At 42.9% G+C, this 19,502-nt stretch overlaps 1 protein-coding gene across 1 annotated transcript; it reads left to right on the top strand.

Annotated features, from left to right (window-relative positions):
- The first annotated feature begins 681 nt into the window (after positions 1-681).
- On the top strand, positions 682-9,336 carry pdcd7 (programmed cell death 7). Its single transcript, XM_071922929.2, has 5 exons — positions 682-1,900; positions 2,077-2,215; positions 6,866-7,096; positions 7,283-7,370; positions 7,851-9,336. Exons 1-5 carry the CDS (start codon positions 782-784, stop codon positions 7,993-7,995), a joined length of 1,722 nt encoding a protein of 573 aa, XP_071779030.2. The 5' UTR covers positions 682-781; the 3' UTR covers positions 7,996-9,336.
- The last annotated feature ends 10,166 nt before the right edge of the window (positions 9,337-19,502 follow it).

The raw sequence follows: 19,502 nt of genomic DNA, 5'->3' as shown, positions 1-19,502 counted from the left end.
ATTCAGTTTCAGTTCTCAGGAGCCTGAGATTCTTCAAGTCTAGCCGTCAAGATATTGTTTTCAAGGTGTTGCAGATTCATTCCAGACATACAGCAAGGTATGTCCATTCGATTCATGTGGGTTCCCTCACGTAGGGTCTGAAGGGAAATGAAGAGGTTGATTCATTAGCAAAACAAGCCCTGCAAAAAGAATCAATTGAGTTAGATATAACATTAAGTAAATCAGAAGTTAAAGGAATGATTTGGAGGAAAGCAGTGGATAAATGGCAAGAGTGGGACAGTGAATTAAGAGGAAGATTGTTGTATAATTTTCAAGACAAGGTTAATGAATCATTTAGAAATGTAGGCCGGTGCAGGAAAGAGGAAATCATTAATATCACAATAAGGCTGGGTCATTCCAACCTAAATAAGACACTCAAGCATCCAAATAGTCTGTGCAATCACTGTCAAGCTGAAGAGAGTGTAGAACATGTCATTATGCAGTAGTGTGGGAAATATGAACAGGAAAAGCAACAAATGAAAGAAGGATTCAGAGAGGTGGGAATTCAGGAGTTTACCATGAAGACAATAATGAATTTATCAAGTGGCACATGTAGTCTCTGGTCCGCACTCCGAAGCAGAAGGTGGCGGTAACGCGCCTATGACGTTGGTTGCTAACCGCCATTAAAAGACAAGAAGAAGAAGAAGAAGAAGTAGTCGTCATAGAAATATGGCGTCCATGTAGCATTATCTAAAGACGAGACTTTTCCTTTGATCCAGTTTACTAGTTACCCTTGGAAATAATGGACAACACATTTCAATTTTCTCCCTCAGAAAAGCAGCAACCGCTTCTCTATAATGGCGGCTATCTGGACACGCTGTACTCCGCTAGCAGACCGCCGCACAGTTCACAGGGGATGTTTACAGCTAACATGGTAAGCAATACGGCTCAGGATCCACAGCAAAATAACCCTGATGCTTCTCGGTGGACAACTTCACCAGGATATGACAGTTGTTACGGATTCAGATGCCATTTCCCACCATCTTCACCCGGATTAAAGAGTTATGGAAGGCCTCGTTTGGCATACGGATATGCATTTGATCCTTCCGTACCACCACCTCCCTTCAGCTGTCCAACCAGCCAGTTCCCTCCCACTGTGGACACAGTTCACCCCAACACAAAGGTTGGACCAGTGACTACATACAATAGCACTGGGGCTGCAGATATCCCAAAAAATCTTAAGCATTCTGCGGCAAACTTTATCTCTGGTCCCCAAAGTAGTCAGTATGATTATCAACCAATCAGTGATCTAGACTCAGGTTTTATACAGCGGCACGAATACCAAGATTTGTCTGAGAGACACGGTGGACCTCTTCTCAACTACCCATCCTTTCCTCCTCTGGTTAAGGACAGTGACCAAAGTCTTGGCAAAACACCAGACACACAACCCGTGGATGAAAAGGCTGTGCAGAGGAGAAAAGATGAACAGTTGGTCAAGCGTTTCTTACAAAGCAGAGGCAGTGCCTCCAAAAGTCCAGAGTCACAGCAGCCACATAGGATATCTGTTCCTCACATAGGAGACACTCTCTATGGTGCTGTTCAACTTGTCTTAAAGCTGTCACTTGCATGTGACATACTAAGACACAACTTGGAGAATGAGAGTGTTTGGACAGACTCTTATGTAACTGCTTTGAAAGTGAAAAGAGAGCTGCAAGAGAAACTGAAAGTCCTCAACGACTCTGAATGTTTAGATGGCTTGAAAGATAAACTGTCTTGTATTTCTAAGAGGAGAGCCCGGCAACGGAGAAGGAAACTAGTACAAATGGAGGATAAAGATATGGAGGGACTATTTGCTGAAAAAGAGGCAGAAATAGATAAATGGAGGACTAAACAGATTCAGCAAGTAGAGGAGAAGAAGATGGTGAGTAAATTTGGCACAATACTGTTACACTATTTCATTTAACATGCTCTTTATTTAGTCTAGAGTACGTATTCTATACAGAAGGTTATTGGAGGATTTCAAGAAAATTGATGACAGATTTTGTCTTTAATTCTGTGTTTGAATGTAATGTTACCAAGAACTTTTATATCCACCAGGAACATGAGCTGAAGCTGGCTGCCGACTCTGTGCTCTGCGAAGTGCGGAAGAAGCAGGCGGATGTAAAAAGAATGCAGGATGTCCTCAGGTCTCTGGAGAAACTACGCAAACTGAGAAAGGATGCAGCATCCAGGAAAGGTGAGAATTATTATTAGCCAGCAATAGACCTTTTTCAACCTCATGGGAGCTGGTGTGCCATCAAGAAATTAGTTATACTGTACACTGAATATTTGTTCAGACAATTAATGCATAGTAAAATGGAACATGACAATCCTGATAAAAATGTCAATATTGCTGTGTGTACATGGTTCATTTGCAGCAGAAATTTTAGCAGAAAATTCCAGCGTTTCTCTCCCTTTGGGGTTTTAAGCCTCCCTTTGGAGTTTGGATGCTTCCAGGTGCAGTGATATGTGAGTGATATGTGAGTGATATGTGAGTGATATGTGAGTGATATGTGAGTGATATGTGAGTGATATGTGAGTGATATGTGAGGTAACACCCGAGTCTAGTCTCTGCCAATAAGCCCCTCACCTTTTGTGCCAACTGCCAAACCTGCACTGGTTGCATCCCTCAAAATGGGTTCTGACAATAGACAAAAATTAGTCAATAGTAATTATTGAATGTGTGTTTTGGTGGTGTGCCAGTATTAACCAAACATTATTATTACAGTTTACATTACAGTTTACATTATGAACATTGTTTTTACTCTACATTTTAAACATCAGTAAGTATCTGTAGCACTATAACAATGACATGTATTAATTCTCTCGCATAATGACAAGCCATGGATATTCGGCTTTACATTTATGGCCATGTTTTTATAAGAGGAAGATGGCATTTTCATAGTTTTTCACAATTGGTTACAAGCATTTCTTTATACTGAGTTTTCAAAACCCTTAACGCATCTTAGTGTTGGCAGTTGCAACACTAAGACGCCGTTTAACCAAACAAAATGCAATCAAGCTCTCAAAAGACTGAAGACATCCTAAAATTAAATAAGTCAACCAAAACAGCATACAGTCATCTGGTGAGTAGAGTATTTGGTCACGTAGTCTGAGCCTTTGTGATTCAAGATTCAAGATTCAGACTTTGTCACATGCTCATCCAAATGTGCAGTGAAATGCAGTGTGGCATAAAACCCTCAAGGCTGTGCTAAAAATTAAAGTCAAAATGTAATAAATCTAATCTAAATAAAACAAAATATACAAATAGACAAATATAGAAATAGCATTTTTTAAAGAAAGATGAAGATATAGAAAATATAAAATTTGAATAGTAAAAAATATATAAGAAATACAATAAAAGACAAGTAAGTAAGAGTAAGTAGCTACGACAGAAATAGAAATAGCAATGGTGTGCAAATATAAAATCTCCTGATGTAGAAGTTCTGCAGAGAGGGAAGTGTAGTCCCAACGGTACGCTCAGCCGATCGCACCACCCTCTGCAGAGCTCGACGGTCCTGAGAGGAGCAGTTACCATACCAGGCGGTAACGCTCCCTGTCAGGATGCTTTCTACAGCACCAGAGTAGAAGGTCTTTAGGATCCCCAGAGAGACTCTGAATTTCCTCAGTTGTCTGAGGTGGTACAGACGCTGCCGTGCCTTCCTCACCAGGGTGTCTGTTAGGTGTGTTAGGTGGATCTATGGTTGATATGTAGGATAATACATTACTAATGCTTATTGTCAAACAAGAGAGTATTGTGTGATTTCAAGAGAGGCACATTATTATATTATTTATTGTAACAATTCACCTAGAGAACAGCTGGATAAGAGAGTTGCTAAGTTAAGATCTGGGGAACTGTTACTTATAAGTTACCTGAGTTATGTTTGATATTTGAAATAGACAGAGAGAGGTAAGCCCCCCCCAACAGGATTTCTGTTGTGTGATAGTAGTAGAACTGCAGCCATTCAACACAATGCTGCTCACCTGCTCCTTCAGTCAGACAGGTTCACTGGGTGTCATGGGGTGACAGGGTGCTGAATCTGAATCTGCTGGGCCTGATACCAGGGGACATCTGATTTAATATGAGCAGCTTGCCAAAAATTGGCTTGTGTTGACTAAATTTCAGTTAAAAGTGCAAAATGTGAACACTCAGATAATATATGGGAAGATATTATGTAGGCCATCAACTCTGTTTCAGTACCCTATGGAATTGGCTAACAGTTTAATTTGCACCACAGTTGATAAACCCACGTTTATTTGTGAAAAAAAATTTAAGATAATGTCGCCCTCTTGTTTCTCTCTCCTCGCTTATCTTTCTCTCTTTACGTTTATGAAATCCTGACTTTATTTTAGCTTTAGGAAGACACATGTCACACTGAGTCCCTGCGTTTCATTAGTCATTTAACAGGCCCTCCTTCACTTCCGCTCGGCACTTGGTAATACGTAGCACCGTACGTAACACGAGTGGCCACTTGCAGAGCAGGGGGGCGGGGTCCGAGGGGGAGCAGAATATTTGAAACAGAACACACTAGCCCTTAAGCAGGCCTAATAATTAATATTGAGTAATAATGAGTAATACAATATTGCAGATGAGTTAATTTCAAAAACAAGTATAAATCCTCTAAATATTGTTTGTTTACTTACATTTATATATATCACTTGTTCGTGCACCGGAAATGACGGACGGTCACAATGCATCGTGGGTAAGATGCGCTTGTGAAGTGTACATCGTTGTTGACTCGCTCCCTCTGCCCTTGAAAGGTCAATCTCAGAAAGTTCACTTGAGTTATCAGAGTAATGGAACGTCACTTAAGATGGCGGCGGGGATTCCCCCGAGGGGAAGTGCCAAGGGGAAGTCAACGAGGGCAGGTTAAAACGACTAATGAAACGCACCATCTGTCTTCACTCTGGTCCCTAGAAAATCTCCCAACTACTAGTGCTGGGCCAAAAAGAACGAACAAATCATTTTGAACTAATCATTCTCAAGCTCGAAACATACCGAGTCAGTAGTGGTACGTAGTAGCTCTTCCCACTTCAAGTTTCCATCAGAGCTCATTAAACGACTGAATGATTGCCATGTACCTTAACAAAGACATCGCACTTTCAAACCTGCTCTTTGGAGAAGTAGTACATAAAATATAATGAAATAGAAACAATTAACAGTAATAAATATAATTAAATAGGATATCTTGCCCTCTACTGGCCTAAAACGAGTACAACACTTAAAAGATGCGGCTGCTCTTTTTAAATACATTTCTTATCGTCAACAAATCCTATGAAAATAACAAAATCAACAATATGTTTGCTCTACTCCCGTTACTTTCCGACTTCCCACATACCCTTTTTAGTCTTCAAACCGGAAGTCATTGGCTCCAATTGTAAGCTAAAAAATACAGCTCACAAAGACAAAGTTTCAATTCTAAAAATCGCTAACGTTACCATGAAAAGTCAGGCTACTGTAGTTATTACCAAATCAAATTCAAATGGAAACAAATTCTTTTCGGTGCTACGGAACTACTTTCCTGAGATCGAAAACGTGTTTACGGTCGGCTTATTAAGTTGTTTGAGGAAAAAGTCGGCCGGCCCGGTGCATCGTGATGATGAAATATGCTGCCCAGAGCAACGCCATGGCTCTTTGACATGTTTTTAATCGTTTTTTTAATACAATGGAGTTATATGGCTGCTGGGACATGGCTTTATTGGGCCTCGGCTACATGGACGAGACTTGTTGGCAAAACAAATTCATTGCTGATTTTGTTATTTTCATTGGATTCGTTGACGTAAGTAAGAAATGCATTAAAAAAACACCAGCCTTATCCTTTAATGTGTAGGCACACAGGACGTTGCCCGGAAGTTGTGAAGACCAAATAGCTCAAGTTCTAGCTCAAACTTGAATCGAATCATTACCCAACCAACTACTTGCAAGCACAGGACTAAACCATTTTGAGTAAATAGGCGGGGGTAGACTATACAGATACTGCCTGTTTGGATAGTTAGGCTGCTTTTTGACAATAAAAGGAAAGAAAAAAAGAAATTACAAAATTTGTTAGTACCTATATTACAATTAAGATATTTTTGTTGATGACCAGTAGTTTTGAGGAATTGGAAATAGGAATTGGAAGACTTGGAATCGTCCTAACTCCATCTGGAGAACTTGTCTGCGCACACAGAAAACAACACACAGCAGTATTACGGGAGAAAATGAGCCAATCCACAGTCTGTCCATACTGTCTATGAGCCAAAATGATCTCATCATGACATGTAGGGAAAATATATTGTGCTAGCCGGTGTGTTTAGAATAGCCTACTCAGTTTGCTCAGACTGAGTCTTACTATATTTTAAATGTTATATTTTACATGCTTGCTGTATTTTAAACTGCTGTGACATTCGTTTGGGGAGCGTGAGAGCCGAAAGTGTGAGTCTCATGCCAAATGCGTGAGAGTTGGCAACCCTGCAAATGTTGTTAAAATGTGTCTTTGGTGGATAAATTAGTACTGCCACACTGGGAGGTGTGGCAAACTTGAATCAAAGCAAAATAATGGCTCTGTAGGCTCCTGATTGGCTGCCAGTAATGTTGCTCTACACAAACTGGTAAAGTCTAAACTTCCTGGATGGTAAACTAGCCTAACGTTAGTTGAAACTTCATGTTATTCTTATGTGGCAGGTATATGGTATATGGGTATATGGCACTTCATGATGAATTATAAACTTAATCCACAGTAGCTGCTTCTGTGCACAAACTTTTCATACTACTATGAAAAAAAATATATTTTGAAAGATAATATTTTTTAGTTTACCAGCCTTTGGCAGGTGAGCCAAAAAGTAAATTTGGAACACTGTGTACCAGGTATCTTCCCTGACCAAGAATGTGACCAGGTGTTTATCAGCCGATTGGAGGAACTGAGGGCTGTGATGAGGAAAAGGACAGCAGTGTACTCGGCAGAGGAGAAAGCACTGATGGTCATGTTGGAAGGAGAGCAGGAAGAGGAGCGGAGAAAAGACCTGGAGAAACGGCGTAAGAAGGAGAGGGAGAGACACCTGCAGAGAAAACAAGACATGGACACAATGCTCTTTGGAGGTAACTGCCATCAAATTTGGCCGTTGCTTCACTTCCATAGTTTGATTATTTTAAGAATAGCGTAATTAATTCAGAGAAAAATGTATTGTTTTCATCTAACTGTAGTGATTTGCAATGGAGAAATGATTGACATAAGAGTATTGTCTTTTCTTAAAGTGACAATTTATTTTCCCCGTCTTTTCTTAGATGAGATGCCTGCTGATCCCCAGTTACAGCCCTTTAAGGAATACTTCACCCAGGGAGAGCACTCACTACCTGCTTTAGTACAAATAAGGTTTGTGTCCCCTCTGTTACTTAATTCTTAATAATAAGAAGAATAAGAATCATTTTATTTGCACAGCGCTTGCTCAAAACCTAATTACAGTGCTTTACATTAAAATTGATTATGTACAGTGATTGTGTTGACCCTAAAAATATAAATTATCAGCTACTCTTGGAGAACAAAAGGCAGCTTTAATGTTACAAACCTTTCCACATTAAGCTTTGTCTTTTGTTCTCCAAATGTAGCTGAATTGTTTCATAGTTTTCAGTTCACTTTTGATTCATGCATCTTGGAAGAGCTGCAAGTTTGTGAATGTTGACCCTTACAGAAAATGTATACTTTGTTATTGTTGTTAATAGGACAACTTATTGGGTGGTTAAATCTTGGTTGTCAATAATGAAATGCCATAACAATTTTCAATTTTGTTAATTTAGCTGAATATGCTGTCAAGTCAATATTCACATAGTAGTGGAAACCTGTGTTTCCTGTCAGGAGAGAGTGGGATGTTTTTCTGGTTGCTGTGGATCATCCTGATGGTGCTGCGGTTCCCCAGGGATGGGTCCTGCCAGATGTCCCATCAGACCAGGCTTGGGCCTCTGTCCTACATAACACTGACCCTCAAATGGAAACTAACTGAGTGTATGTACCAATAACACCTGCTCGACAAAGAAAAAAAATTATACTTTTGTCACATTTGTCCTCCCTGGCGTAAGGACAGTGACAAGACTCTTGGTAAAACACCAGATACACAACTTGGTAGATGAAAGGCTGTTCAGAGGAGACAAGATGAGCAGTGGGTCAAGCAGAGGCAGAATCTGAAACGCTGACACTGAGATGCAATACAGACTAGCTGTTTGCTGATAATTCACAATTCACTGTGTGTGCCAACAAGACCTGCTGCACAAAGAGAGAAAGTAAACACATTTGTCACAGATTCCATCCTACCAGTAAACTTGACAAATCAACACGTCAAGACCAGGGCTATTATAGTTTGTGATTTTTTTTATTTGTTTTTGTTTGTATATAGTTTTACATTTTATTTCAATTTCAGTGTAGTTTTAGTTAGTTTTCAACGTGGGTTTGGTAGCTTAAAGGAATAGTTCACCCAAAAATGAAAATTCAGTCATTATCTACTCACCCCCATGCCAGTAGAAAATCGGGTAAAGTTTGTTAGTCCATGAAACAGTCCCGGAGATCCCCAGAAGAAGTACAATGCAGCTTTCTCCAAAACAACTGCAGTTGCCGGAGACCTGTCTTCAGACTTCAAAAAATAACAGAAAATAACCACAAAATGGCTCCATGCAGCTCTCCCAGGATAATCCAAGTCTCTTGAAGCCAACAGATCCCAAAGTGACTTGAAAAGATCCCAAAGTGACTTGAAAAGACCGACTTTTTGAATTTGATGATTAAATACAAAGTAATTGGTTTAAAACAGTATTTCTACCTATTTTCAAATCTCACGCCTTTATTTTGAAGGCTAAATGGCCAAACCGGAAGTCTTGTTTCTGCTAATTCGAGCTAGTCTTACCTATCGAGGCCGGGGTGCAAAGGTGACATATTTTGAAATAACAGCTAGAGTGGCGATTTCAGCTAAATAATGGTGTAAATGTCGGTCTTTTCAATTCACTTTGGGATCTGTTGGCTTCAAGAGACTTGGATGATCCTGGGAGAGCTGCATGGAGCCATTTTGTGGTTATTTTCTGTTATTTATTGAAGTCTGAAGACAGGTCTCCGGCAACTGCAGTTGTTTTGGGGAAAGCTGCATTGTATTTCTTATGGGGATCTCCGGGACTGTTTTATGAACTAACAAACTTTACCCGATTTTCTACTGGCATGGGGGTGAGTAGATCATGATTGAATTTTCATTTTTGGGTGAACTATTCCTTTTTTGGTGGGTGTGGTATTTTTAAACGCATAATACGTTCAGAACAAGTATGTTGTATATGTTTGCAATGGTATTATACAGTACAAACAATAAAACTACATTCTTTTAAAAATGTATTTACATTCATTTTTCAGTACATCCTCAACTAACTTGACCAAATACTAAGGGCACTTTTCAAAACACAGTTACAAAGTGCTTTACAGCTAAAAGAAGACAAGAATAAAATTAATTGATAAATGCATACAAGGTAAGACAACAGTAGGGTAAAAACCAGTGACTCAAAATAGTTTAAGATACAAACTGAAAATAAGTATAATAAAATAAAAAATAAAAGTTCACATAAAAGCAAGCTGAAAGAAGTGGGTCTAAAAGAGTGATTAAGACACTGAATTTGCTAACCTTATCTTTTCAGGCAGGCCATTCCACAGTCTAGGGGCCCTAATGGAGAAAGCATGATCTCCCTTTGTTTTCAACCTAGACTGTGTAACAACCAAAAGAGCCGAGCCAGATGATCTTTGGCTGCATCTTGGCTCATATGGAGTTAAAAGGTCAGATATATAAGAAGAAGCTAGCCCTTAGAGAGCTTTAAAAGTGATTAATAAAATTTTAAAATCAATCCTGAATTCTACAGCCAGTGAAGAGAGGATAAAATAGGAGTAATGTGATCCCTTTTCCTGGTATTGTTCAAAAGTCTGGCTGTGGCATTTTGAACTAGTTGTAATCTGGAAATGTTTTGGTGACCAAGACCTGAGTACAGTGATTTACAGTAATCAAGGCGTGAGGAAATAAAAGCATGTGTCGCAATTTCCAGATGTTGAAAAGGTAAAAACGCTGGGGGGGGGGGCGCCAGGCCAACGGCCAGGCCAACGGGTTGGTCCAAGTCCAGGTGAGCTGGTTTGAGGCGGTCCACAGAAACGTGCTCCGGCTTGCTGCCGACGTCCACCACGAAGTGCTTGTCCCCGGCCTCCAGGACGCGGAACGGGCCGTCGTAGGGAGGTTGCAGGGGCCCACGGTGGGCGTCGTGGCGGATGAAAACGTACCTTGCCGACTGCAGACTTGTGGGGACGTGAGACCGTGGGCTGTGATGCGAAGTGGGGACCGGTGCGAAAACACTGGCGTTGTCCCGGAGCGTGGCCCATTGGCGGGCTGCAGACCAGGGAGCCGTGGTGTTAGGGACGAAAACCCCCGGGACCCGCAGCGGCTGGCCGTAAACCAGTTCGGCAGATGAGGACTGAAGGTCCTCTTTAGGGGTGGTCCTGAGGCCCAGCATGACCCACGGGAGCCTGTCGACCCAGCTGCTGTCCTTGAGGCTGGCCTGAAGAGCGGCCTTCATGGAGCGATGAAACCGCTCGCACAACCCGTTGGCCTGTGGGTGGTACGTGGTGGTGCGGTGGAGCTTCACCCCCAGGCCCTCTGCGACTGCATTCCAGAGCTTGGATGTAAACTGTGGGCCTCGGTCAGAGGAGAGGTCAGATGGGGTGCCGAACCGGGCGACCCAGGACCCGATGAACACCCGGGCCACCTCGGTGGACGTTGTCGACGACAGCGGGACGGCTTCCAGCGATCGAGTGGTCCTGTCCACCATGGTAAGGAGGTAAGTGAAACCGTGGTAGGGGGGAAGGGGGCCCACCAGGTCCACGTTGACGTGGTCGAACCTCCTTTCAGGCACCGGGAACTGCGGCAGGGGGGCTTTGGTGTGGCGGTGCACTTTAGAGCACTGGCACTCCATGCAGGTGCCAGCCCAGTCTCACGTCTTTTTTGAGCCCGTGCCAGACGAACCTGGCCGCCACCAGCTTTATAGATGGCTTTTTGCCCGGGTGGGAGAGGCCATGGACGGCGTCGAACACATGCTGTCTCCACCCAGAGGGAACGACGGGCCGGGGCTGACCCAAGGAGACGTTGCACAGGAGTGTGGTGCCGGCGTCGTCGAAAACAACGTCCTCCAGCTGCAGCCCTGTGACAGCCGTCCTGTAAGCCTGCACGTCTGGGTCGGCGGCCTGATCAGCTGCCATGCGAGCGTAGTCAAGTCCCAAGTGAACGGCCCCCACGATGGCCCAGGAGAGGCAGTCAGCGACGAGGTTGGCTTTGCCAGCGACATGCCGTATGTCCGTGGTGAACTCCGAAATGTAGGAGAGCTGCCGCTGTTGGCGGGCGGACCACGGTTCGGCCATGGCGAACGTCAGCGGTTTGTGGTCCACAAACGCCGGGAACTGGCGGCCCTCCAGCAGGAAACGGAAATCGAGTCGAATGGCGAGGAAGAGGCAGAGGAGCTCCCGGTCGAAGGTGCTGTACTTCCGTTCACTTGCGGCTGAAGAAAGCGAGCGGTTGCCAGGCACCGCCCACCCACTGCTTGTGCACCGCGCCGACGGCATAATCCGAAGCGTCCGTGGTGATGGCGATCGGGGCCGTGGGAGACGGGTGCGCCAGCATTGCGGCGTTAGCAAGAGCAGTCTTAGCGTCCGTAAACGCCTTGTCCCTCTCCACGGACCAGTCCACCACGTGTTTGGGGGCCTTGCCTTTCAGAGCCTCGTACAGGGGTCGCATGAATCGAGCAGCTTGGGGGATAAAGCGGTGGTAAAAGTTCACCATGCCGAGGAACTCCTGCAGGGACTTGATCGTGAGCGGGCGCGAGAAATTCGTGACGGCGTCCACCTTCGACGGGAGGGTGACTGCCCCGTCTTTGGTGATGCGGTGACCAAGGAAGTCGATGGTGGTCAGCCCGAACTGGCACTTGGCTGGGTTGACGATCAGCCCGTGCTGGCTGAGCCGCTTGAAGAGAGTCCGAAGGTAGGACAGGTGTTTTTGGAGGTGCTGGCAACGAGGATGTCGTCCAGATAGACGAAAAGGAAAGGCAGGTCCCGTAGCACCGAGTCCATGAGGCGCTGGAAGGTCTGTGCGGCGTTCTTAAAGCCGAACGGCATGCGCAGGAACTCGAACAGTCCGAATGGGGTGATCACCGCCGTTTTGGGGACGTTCAGCGGGTGGATGGGCACCTGGTGGTATCCACGAACGAGGTCCACTTTGGAAAAGATGACTTTCCCCGCCAGGTGGGCGGAAAAGTCCTGGATGTGCGGAACCGGGTAGCGGTCCGGCGTTGACACGTTGTTGAGACGGCGGTAATCGCCGCACGGATGCCACCCGCCATTGGGCTTCGGGGCGATGTGGAGGGGTGAAGCCCACGGGCTGTTGGAGCGGCGAATGATGCCGAGGCGCTCCATAGTCTCGAACTCCGTCCTGGCGATGGCGAGCTTGGCTGGGTCGAGGCACCGGGCCCAGGCGTAGACCGGGGGGCCAGTGGTGGCGATGTGGTGTTCCACCCCGTGCTTGGCGGTGGATGACGAGAAGGTGGGCTACGTGAGGTCCGGAAACTCGGCGAGAAGACGTGTGGCATTGCCATTTTGCTTATTCTTCCACCAATTCTTAAGATTCCATCTTGATACACTGGGTCCAACTTGTACAATAAGCTGGTTCGCTTAACATCTTGGTTATCTTGAAGTATTTTCAGCTCATCTGTGAATGCTTCCTTTTGACAGAACTGAATGATAGCAGTTTCTGCTCTCTTTAAATCATCAACACTGAGCAATGAGGCACTTCTTGTTTTGATAAACATTTTCATTTCACGTTCAACAGACTTGTTCTGCTTGTCTCTGTCCATTTTTTGTGCCTGGATAGTCATAATCTCTTTTCTTTTCAAAGACAATTCCAGCAAAAGGCTTCTCAGTTTTAGAAACCATGCAACTGCGGTTTGTAGGTTTTTCCAGGATGAAAAGTGATGCATAAGCTTGCTTGTTGAACTTGGCTTACACAAAAGAGTCGTGTTCATTGTAACCTTTTCTTTTTTCACTTCAGGGTCATCCGTTGTGAATGAATCCAGTTCTGGTAAGGTAGGCCAGTCTTCTTCCGGCTGTTTTAAGGATGGACCTTGAATCCAAGTCTTGCATTGCAGGAAGTTGTCGCCTGTTAAACCTTGTGAAGCGTAGTCTGCAGGATTTAGCTTTGTGTTCACATATTTCCATTGTGATTAATAACTTGCTTCCTTTATAGCACTCACTCTGTTTGCTACAAACGTTTGAGTTTTGTTCTTAATGTATTTCAGAACAGCAGTGTTATCAGTCCAAAAGACTGGCTTCTCGAGCCGGATCTGTAGTTCTGTTTCCAACATCCTATTTATTCGAACAGCAAGCATAGCTGCGGTAAGCTCCATTCTAGGGATTGTCATTTGTTTCAGAGGTGCAACTCTTGCCTTTCCCATCACAAAAGCTACATGAACATCATCTTTCATGTTAGACAGTTTCAAGTAAGTAACGACACTGTAACCCACTTCACTTGCATCACAGAAATGGTGCATTTGTGCACTCTTAACATCTCCAAAATTCTGAATTAATATTAATATTTAGACTTAAATAAATTTAAACTTGACCCTGACTTTGACCGTGATTATATTTATCACTGAATAATTTCATTGTACATCACAAAACACTAATTGCAATGTCTCAGAGGATCTGAGACTGACTGATGTAAGATTCTGCTAGACCCAAAACAACCTCAAAGCATACCACAAACTACCTCAAATGACACCGAACAACCCCAAAACAAACAAATGAACTAACTCAAACTAACACAAAGTACCACAGATTTATTTTTCCAGGACTTACATGCAAGAGGAAAGTTAAGTGTAATAACTGAACAACAACTTATCTTGGCATTAAAACCATAGACTGTAAAAAAAGATGGATCTAGTGAGTGTGACGTCACCCATTGGCTTCTGAAAGGCCATTTTGTAGCCTAGCGATTGTGTTTTATGGTCGCTGCCATTGTTGACAATTTTTTGGAGCTGGAGCAGCCAAAGTGAGGCAAAGGGTGGAGCAAAGGTGGAGGGAGTGGAGTTTGGGTTGTCTGCAGAACCGCAACACTGCCTACTATTTTGTGGTATTGTGCAGTAGTACTATGCAGTGCTATGCAATATTATGCGATACTATGTGATACTATGTGGTAGTATGCAGTATTATGCAGTACTAGGGGTGTCACGATTTCGATTCTAAATTGAAAATCGATCGAAATGAGCATTCGATTTCAACCTTCGAAATCACAAGCAGGTTCGCGATTCTCCCAGTATTTTTTTTTCTCTCCACCCCTGCCTACTTGCACGTGTCTGAAGAAAAAAAAAAAACATTTCAATGACGACACAGCGTAGCTGCTAGAGAGCGCCCGTTCTATATTTCACTATAGCGCCCAAGACCGCCCGTCATTTTTAAATCGTTTAAAATGTACCAAAAACTGAAAATCAAGTTATTAGCTTTGTTTTATATACTTCAAGTTGTCATCGATGAACCGGAACCGGAAAATACTGTATATCTGGTGACACTGAGACGTTTGATTTTCCCCGGGTTTAGTCATCCTCCACCGGTAACGTTAGATCTAAAAATGGCTTTGCCGGCTAAGCGTCACGCTTTTAAAACCTTCTGGAAGCTGTCAGATTGTGCTGTGAGACAGAACCTGACCTGACCCGCCGTATGTAGTGGAAATTTACGAAGACATTGTGAGTTGAAGTCTTTTGATTGAAATCGCTTGTTCTTGCTCGATAAAACAAGACACAAGATCACCTTCACTAAACAGCGGGACCTACCTGGTTCTCACCGCCAGAGACGGATGCTGTTTAACGGGAGGCAGTGCGCCGAAGAGTCGGTAGGAGGACTGACCGGGTTGCAGCGACTTTTATCCATATAAGTTTGGCGACTTTTTCCATATTTGTTTGGCGACTATTATTGTCTGATCTTATTACTGTGTGAGCTGAAGCGCTGGAGGTTTTGTATGTATTTTGAAAGCTTATCATTAGCCAAGATAGGAAGGATTTGTTTTGTTGTCATACTGTGAATGTTGACACTGAAGTGAGGAGACACGCTGAATCGCCTTGCCATGTATTTGGTACCAAATTAAAGGGAAAGTTGTGTTTTTTTTAAATGGAAAAACTTGGCCTGACCTGACCATATGGCCTTAGTGTGGTACATTCCAAAAAAAAAATGGCAGTTATATCACACTTGATACCATCTTTTTAAAGAAGACTTTGAAAATGTAAATGACAGTTGTCAGGGCATAAAACCAATGATCTGTTGATCTTTACAAATCAAGACTTGATAGTCTAACAATGGCGTAGTCGTCAGTGCTGAAAAAAGAAATGTTTAAATCGAAAATCGAATCAAATCGTGACCTTAAAATCGAAAGTCAAATCGAATCGTGGATTTGGAGAATCGTGACACCCCTATGCAGTACTATGTGGTATTATGCTGTACTATGCTATATTATGCGGTACTATGCAGTGTTTAGTGGGACCCCCTTTCTACCGATGAAATTCCAAAAAAGGGGCCATAGTGTAGTAACCATCAACTACTACACTAACTTTAAGCATTAGTTTGTTTTTCACTTTAAAATCTACGACTATATTATTGTTTTAACTCTATCAACCAAAAACAATCAGAAACTAACAATATTAGGACTGTTTTGGAGCCAGCCAAAGCTTTTTGTCACATTTGACAGTATTCAAGAAAAAAAAAATCATTAATTTCACAAATAAAATTTCATGACATTTCCAAATCGTTTCTCCCTTTATCATTTTCATAACGTCTCCAGGCCTGGAAAGTACAATTATTAAATCCCTTAAATCGTTTTCCAGCTTTCCTGTGACAAAGGGCAGGAAGAGAGGACCCAAGTGCAGAAAACACACAGGAGGCAGGGATAGCTGAATAACTCAAGTGAGGCTTACTGGAGATCTTCAGACATAGGACAAAGAAACTCAAGAAAAACCTTCAACTGAACAAATGCCTGGAAGCTAGAGTGGTAACAAACAAACAGTAGGTCAAAGCATAACCTACACTGAAGCACTGACAAAACAGGCAAGGGAACTTAAATAGCCTAGCACTAATGACAATATAACACAGCTGGGTGGTGAGGAGACAAGATGCAGCTGAGATAATGACACTGGCTGGAGAACACACCAGCGACCTCTGGCGGGCAAACAGGGAAGCTGAAAGCAGAGGGAGAGACTAGGGAGATGAAGACACAGAAGACACAGAGTGAGATGGAGACACTTCCATGGCCGTGACACTTTTCCAGGAGTGTGGGAATTCTGCTAATATCTCTTATTTCACCTCTAATTCACCTATTAAATGAACTTTGCTTTAAGGAGAGATGTAGCTGGAGGCTACGGGACAGGATAAAAGAAAGATTTTTAAGGATTTTTAGGCCTTATGTCAACTGAGACAGATTGTGCAAAAAGGGGCACAACTTTAGTTTATGAAGGTGGCCTTAATATTTTGTATGCTCATTGTAGTAAATTTAATTTGGTTGGCAAATGTGCAGAATTTGTTTTATTCTACACATTCGAATTAGTAAATGTTATGCTTGATAGGCGAACACTACAGTATGAACAGAATCTGGGTTTAGGAAATCTTAGTTTCTCCCTATCCACCTTTAAAACAAACTGGAGTGTTATTGGAGTGTCAGACGTGGGAAAATGTCTAGTTCAACTCAACCTTACCTCACCTCTCTTACATTGACACGTGTCAAACACCTCTTTAAACCCTTCCTACCATCACCACAATTTTGTAACAATCACAGTATATATGTAACCCAAACTGTCAGTGTCCTGTAGCTGTCCCTCTCCCAAATTGCTGGTGTAAAATCTCTGCGTTGTGTTCATTTATTCATTATATTTATTTTTGTGTCCAGGGCTCTTGTAAGAAGAAAGGGGCATAGGAGAGTTCTGGATTGCGGTAGAAACAGAGCAGTCAATTTCTTTTCTTGTGTTCTTTTCTCTTCTCTTTTTAAATCGTGAGCAGCAGCAGCAGAACAGCAGCCCCACAGGCCATCTTAGTCAGGTCCTTTGCAAATAGTGAAATAGATTTGTGCTGTTGCAAAGGCCCAAAGAGTATCGCTCTGCCGAAATAACAGGGCAGCAATGGGAGAGCGCCATCAGCTGGCCACTCCATTTAGTTCACTATCTTGCATATACTTTTAATGGTATGCTTTTCCTTTGCTTAGACCAGACCTACGTACGTGAAATTAGTGTAACTTGTTTTGTGGGCTCTCTCCAGCTACTGTAGGCGTGGAAAGTAAGTAAAGCAGCTGTGGTTAGTGAGTTATGTCAGAGGATTCAGGGGACTAGTCTTCAGGCACATACTCTAATGCCCTCAGTCTTGGTGGCTTCAGAAAAGCCTCAGCTACACACCTGAGAGGATACCAGAGTATCTGAGGAAAGAAGAAGCTGCAGCTCCAAGAAATACAGGTAAGCTTGTCTTTTCATAGCATTTAAGAATAATGCTTCATGTGGAAGTATAAAGATATAATGCTGTTATATGTAGAGTATAATTAAATTATACCATTTACCAGTACCACACTTTTTTTTTTTTTACAGATTAGGCTATACTATTATTTGGTCCTGTGTATGGACACATGTATTTTGGAACTTTTAGGATATTCAGTATCCTTCAAGTTAACATGATCATATTTGGGGTGTTTTTTTCTTGGGGCAGCTGTTTTGCTTTGGCCTTGTCTAAGTAGTATCTAAGTCTTGCACTGGCCCTGAACTAGGTAATCTGTTTGTAATATAGATTTAATATTAATATTCTGATAACATTACCATACAAGCAATTTGCAATAAATTGTAGTCTCTACTGTATGTTGCTTGCTGGACTTTCTATTCTTCCTCTTCATGGAAACACATTAATGAGCTTATCAAGCATCTGGCTTCTTGGGTCTCAAAAGTCCTGGACCATCTGGCTTCTTGGGTCTCAGAAATCCCGAACCATCTGGCTTCTTGGGTCTCAGAAGTCCTGAACCATCTGGCTTGTTGAGACTGTGTGTGTTGTGTACAAATATCTGATTAGCTTTCCTACGTCAGCAGGGATAGAAAAGACTTAGCAGTGACCTTATCACATGCTTATGTTTACCTTGACGTTTACTCTTGGACATATTGGAGACACGTTTGTGTGTTATGGTTTGTTAGTAATTATAAGCTATGGACATCAACCATGCTTTCTCTCAAAGATCTAAACCTCAGGAAATGCCTTATGTGATTCAGATTCAGTGGAAATCTGAAGTATGCATGAGAGAGCCTTTGTATGTCTGTCAACTATGTGTTTTCCCTACCTTTAATGAATGAGAAAAGGGCATCATGTTGCCTCGTTGCTTAACAAATATGGTGTTCTAATCCCTAATCCTCCACCTGCATACAACTCCTCATTGTATAACACACTCAACCAATATAGAGCTCTGTCTTCTTCATGACTGGGACAATTGGAGTGGGCCATTTGCTCACTGGTTCCAGTACTTCACTCTGCACCAGCTGCTCTAGTTCTGCTTCTACTGTAGGTTTGATGGAATATGGGGCAGGTCTCGCTTTAAGGCATTTTGGCTTGCTCCCTGGTTTAACAGTGATGTCTTTCATACTGCTGTGTTCTCCATTGAACACTTTAGAATGCTTTCTCAAGATCTCCTGCAGTGAACTTGTGTCTCCGTCACGGAGCAGAAGCACTTCTTGCCAGTTCAACTGAAGCTTCTCCAGCCATCTGCAGCCTAGCAGAGCTGGACTGTTTCCTTGATTGATGAATGATAATGAACGACATCCACAAGTCTCAATAATGGAATAGGCTCTCCAGTGTAGGTCCTTAACTTGGTCACTCATGGGGTGAGGTGCTGTAGCCTCTTCCTGTATACAGACTCTGACACCAGAGAGACACGCGTGCCAGTGTCAACTTGCATCCGCACAGCTTTGCCAGAGGTGTCACACAGTATCCATTGTCACTGTCTGAATTTGGTTAAGACAGCATAAAGCATTCATGAGTTATTGTAAGTTTTTGTAAAATATTGTTTTTCTATGTATTATTAGGGGCAGACCAGCTCTGCTGCCGGTCCCTTCATGTTTTTCTTTAGGGGTCCAAGCACCACAGGTGCTGGAGTGCTATTGTTTTGTTTGGATTATTATTAAGGCACAGGTCTGCAATGCACAAGATTGTGAGTTCAAATTTCGTGGTTAACACTGTCCCCTCACAGAAACACGGTTCTGGGTTTGAGTTTTCCCCCTGGTCTTTTTTGTGTGGACTTTGCATTTTCTCCCTATGTTTGCAGTAGACAGATGCAAATGAGTGGGCAGAAAATTATGTCCTGGGTTTGATTCTGGCCCAGGACTTTTGTTGCTTGTCATTCCCCTCTCTTTCCCCATCTTTCCTGTCTCTCTCCACTTTGATCTGTCCAATAAAGGCAAA

The sequence above is a fragment of the Centroberyx gerrardi genome, chromosome 1 (assembly GCF_048128805.1).
Source record: "Centroberyx gerrardi isolate f3 chromosome 1, fCenGer3.hap1.cur.20231027, whole genome shotgun sequence".
Taxonomy (NCBI): Eukaryota; Metazoa; Chordata; class Actinopteri; order Beryciformes; family Berycidae; genus Centroberyx; species Centroberyx gerrardi.
Note: the sequence above shows the minus strand (reverse complement) of the source record. Positions and strands in the feature narration are given on the sequence as shown.

Coding starts and splice junctions, on each gene's coding strand:
- pdcd7 (XM_071922929.2), top strand. CDS start 782: ATGGACAACACATTTCAATTTTCTCCCTCAGAAAAGCAGCAACCGCTT. Junction 7,097..7,282: donor GGACACAATGCTCTTTGGAG/GTAACTGCCATC, acceptor GTCTTTTCTTAG/ATGAGATGCCTGCTGATCCC. Junction 7,371..7,850: donor CCTGCTTTAGTACAAATAAG/GTTTGTGTCCCC, acceptor GTTTCCTGTCAG/GAGAGAGTGGGATGTTTTTC.